The sequence below is a fragment of the Arachis ipaensis genome, chromosome B03 (genome assembly GCF_000816755.2).
Source record: "Arachis ipaensis cultivar K30076 chromosome B03, Araip1.1, whole genome shotgun sequence".
NCBI classification, from domain to species: Eukaryota; Viridiplantae; Streptophyta; class Magnoliopsida; order Fabales; family Fabaceae; genus Arachis; species Arachis ipaensis.
In genome coordinates this window covers 27,807,668-27,811,772 of record NC_029787.2, presented here as the reverse complement: position 1 = coordinate 27,811,772, position 4,105 = coordinate 27,807,668, and the positions used below count along the sequence as shown (strand labels likewise).

Genomic DNA, 4,105 nt, shown 5'->3' with positions numbered 1-4,105 from the left:
TGGTTCTAGGACTTTCTGATTTGTATATATTTATATATATTGATTCACAAATTTTTTCAACTAAATAATCAACCACTAGAATAAGCAAATATGCAATAGATGAATAATCAAACTTGTTTACATAATATACAGTGTGAGTGTGTGACGGTCTTTTAATATATAAATAATATGATTGTAAGACTTATTGATATATATTTCGCATTTACAAAGTAAAAGCATTCCCTTCTTTTTCACTTTAACATATTTTATTCTAAAAGATGTTTATTAAATTTTGACTCCACAATAATGAGGGATAAAATTGTTAGTATAAAGATCTCTATCATTTAAAAGACATTCCAAACAATATAGTCCAATTCAATTCTAGAAATTTATTGATTTATTCCAAACATAAGAATTCTAATCTGAATTAATTTGAATTCAATTCAATTCCATTCTGAATTCAAATTCAATTTCATCTCATTTATCTTATCCATTCCAAAACAGCTTGTATATCAGACCAGAATGCATGCATTTAATTGTTTTGGAAAAAAGGCCAAGTATGTTGAAATCAAAGATACAACTCTTCATATACAACCATGAAAGAAATGGTTACAACTGCAAAGACAAGTCCATAAGTAAAAGGTTCAGAAAGTAGTTACTGTTGCTGATCATGAAACGAAGAAAATGAAATTATCTCTTTTGTTTTCCTTTTTTTTGGTTACACCACAGCAATGAAATTGAACATATTAACTACATGAATACTACATCAATCCCTCATCACTAGATCCATCCTAGTGACTTTGAGAATGAAATTACTTGATCTTGGTGTTTTCTTCGGTTTCTGTTGTCGATGTGAAAGTAACTGGGATTGTTGGATGATCCTTGACAACCAAGCTAAGCACTTCAGGCCTTGCATAGTGTCCAACCACATCAAAATCAAACTTGGACCTTGCTATCTCTCCAAGATCTGTTATGTGCAACCATTTTCAACAATCATTTTCTTAAAATCAAAGTCCAAACACAAGAACATCCAAACATTGGTATGCCAAGGAAGGTTATCCATAACAGAATATTTTAAGGGCGTGGGGTCTTTGACACTACAAATCTTATATTTCAAAAGTGGACAGTTACAAAACAATACTCAGCCCTCATCAACCTTGAGCTATGTCACTATTTCCTCTTTTATTTGTTTTGCACCATAAATTTTCATAGGTTTTTTTAATCTATTTTTTTTCAGATGTATCTAACACTAAGAGGCTTAGATGAAAAAGGAAAAATAAAAAAAAAAAAAAACTCCTAAAAAATTAGATTTGAGTACATTAGAGTTATAGGTAATAAATAGTACAAAGGCCTAAGGCGAAAATAACCTAGGTTAAGTAGTTCAGTTTAATATTACTAATCTAACATACCTTACCCTTAAACTGAATACCACACATCTCTAATTTAATCTTCAAATCAAGGTTATTTTTTTTTCCTTTTTTTTTTTAAACCAGACCTCTTTATGGCTTAGCATTAGCACCAAGGTATTGGGACAAAAGATTTGATTCCTTCATTTTTAACCTCGATTACAACAAACTTTGCTTACACCATAGAACATAGTAATAATGATCTTAATGGGGACTTACATCTGCCACTAAACTACCACTAGACTAGTAGATTTAGTTTATAATATAATCCTAGTGACTAATACGTCCACCTTTTAAATGGTGAGGAACTAACATGTTCGATGAGATAATGGTGAAAGATGAAGTTGTCACTTTCAAATCTTGAAAAACTACTTTATTCTCCCTGTTTTATAGTTTTTCTTCTTTTTTTAGCTCTAAGACTGGGAATCACTCTAGTTAAATTAGCATTGTAACAAAAGTATAACATACCAAGATCTGCTGAGATGAGTGCCTCCCCGTCATAATTTGGACCAGCGAGAACAGCCCCTGAGGGTGATATAATGACAGTGCCCCCAGCACATACAACAGCATCTGGGGTTAGTTCTTCTTCCGTGCCGCAAAATTCATACTCAGGAGCGGGTGGGTAATCCTTTCTTCTACAGAACTGGTTTGCTGACAAAACAAAACATCCACCTTCAAGAGCAATATGGGTCATTGAAGCTTGCCACACATCCCTGGCATCAGCTGTAGGTGCACAATATATTTCCACACCTATGAAACAAAGCTCCACAGATTAGCTAAGCAAACAAAATGCTGGAATGCAATTGCCACGGTATTAGCATAGGTGCTTCTTATTCTAAATACTCGGAGGTACGGACGCAAAGCGGGGCTAGAAAGAGCTGCAGCCGCAGCCACCACAGTCCATTGAAAATTATAAACTTTATAATGTCTAGATATTCATTAGAAAATAATGTATTGCACTGTGATATGTTTGTTAAAACTATCAAATATTAAACTTGTTTTGCTTAGCTTTAGGAGTATTTTTAAGACTTTAAGATGAAAATTGAATATAGAAATTCTAACCTTTCGCATACATAGCTGTCCTTAACAATGGCATCCTGTTTTCCCAACAAATGGCAGCACCAATTTTCCCAATGGGAGTTTCAAAGACCGGAATAGTTGATCCATCGCCAAATCCCCATATAATCCTCTCTAGTGCTGTTGGCATGACTTTCCTATGCTTTCCTAGGTAACGACCATGAGAATCAAAGAAGAGAACGGTACAATAAAGCGTGTAGCCATCCCTCTCAATCACACCCATCACTAAATACACTTTGTACTTTCCTGCCATTGCTGCCAATCTATCCACTTCAGGACCTACAGAAACATAAGACATGTTAGTGAAAAATGAGAAGTGTATGCCTACAGTAATTTGGTTCAACGAGGAAATTGGGAGAAAAGTTTTCAAATGAACATTTCTAAGGAAATCTCATCCTTTTAATTTTCATCTTTGATACCAAAGAGACAGTCAGAATCACTGGCCTGCATATAGCAGTATCAGCATATTAATTTGTTTCCTTGTTATAAAATTAAAATAGTAAGTTGATAGTTGCTCAACAATTAGAGTAAAAGAAAACCTATATACAATTATGAGTATTTGATTTTGCTTTTGTAAAAATTGATTCTAATGTAAAATGATTTACATTTGATAATTCCCCTAAAAGTGATTATGTCAGACAAGTAGATCACTTATACTGATACGGAATTGACTCTGGAAGACTAAAATTGATTATAGAAACGTGCTATAATTTAAATCAAACAAGATGCTGCAAAATCCAACATCCAATGAACCAAACATATGCAAATTCTCCCTTTTTCCTGAGGCAAGTTTTTCTATTCAAACAAAAATCCAGTGGCACCAGGTCCAAACTAAAAAGTAATTGTTCTGAATGAGAAAGTAACTGATCATAGTTCTTACCAGGAACATCAATGGCTGCAGAGTGATACTTGCGGAAATCCTCTCTACCCTTTGGCGTTCGGTTCCCAATCGAAACACCAAAGTTCGAACCACGTGGGTATCCACCAACAAACGCTTCTGGAAACACAACAAGTTGTGATCCATATCCAGCAGCTTCAGCAAGCAACCTCTCAGCCTTATCTGAACAAAAGAAACATTTCAATCAGTTCACCTAAGAAAACAACAGTTAACTCTATCATACAAAAGAACCAATAGAAAGGGTACTCAACACTGAACAGTCAAATAAACAACCTTTCAAACATGACCTTCACTTGTACCAATTTGAAACACAGAAGATGGTAATTCATACATAAGAGCATAGAAAGAAGATAAATTTAACGAAAAAGGATAAAGGGGGTAATCGAGAAAATACAAAAATTAAAAGCTTCAATGAGATAGGACCTAAGGTGGCGGGAGTGTCGTAGAAAATGGTGGAGGCTTGGACAACAGTGGCTCGGACAGTGGGGGCGTTGAAATCGGAACCCATGTCAACCTCTGCAAAGAGAGGACCATCGTTAACTCCTGAAGATGACGTTGTTACAAGTGCCATGTCTGTGTTTCTTCTATTTCTCCACCTTCCACTTCTCTGCACTGTTTCTGTCACAGGTTATTGATCCTTTCAGTATCCATTTCTTTGCATAAATAAAAGTCGCGTTTTTTTTTTTTCTTAAGAAAAATTAATTTTTTTTTTTGGTGACAAGAAAAATTAATTAATTACAGTGAA

At 34.5% G+C, this 4,105-nt stretch overlaps 1 protein-coding gene across 1 annotated transcript; it reads right to left on the bottom strand.

The window, feature by feature from the left end:
• On the bottom strand, positions 492-4,017 carry LOC107630108 (bifunctional nitrilase/nitrile hydratase NIT4A). The gene is made up of 5 exons (XM_016333148.2): positions 3,784-4,017; positions 3,343-3,522; positions 2,448-2,741; positions 1,854-2,135; positions 492-946 (listed from the first exon to the last, which is right to left on the bottom strand). Exons 1-5 carry the CDS (start codon positions 3,929-3,931, stop codon positions 792-794), a joined length of 1,059 nt encoding a protein of 352 aa, XP_016188634.1. The 5' UTR covers positions 3,932-4,017; the 3' UTR covers positions 492-791.

What these genes read in the sequence shown, in the direction of transcription:
- LOC107630108 (XM_016333148.2), bottom strand. Translation starts at nt 3,931, where the DNA reads ATGGCACTTGTAACAACGTCATCTTCAGGAGTTAACGATGGTCCTCTC. An exon ending in TGCAGCCATTGATGTTCCTG is followed by an intron (nt 2,742 to 3,342) that starts GTAAGAACTATG and finishes ATGTTTCTGTAG; the next exon opens with GTCCTGAAGTGGATAGATTG. An exon ending in GACAGCTATGTATGCGAAAG is followed by an intron (nt 2,136 to 2,447) that starts GTTAGAATTTCT and finishes TTTGTTTCATAG; the next exon opens with GTGTGGAAATATATTGTGCA.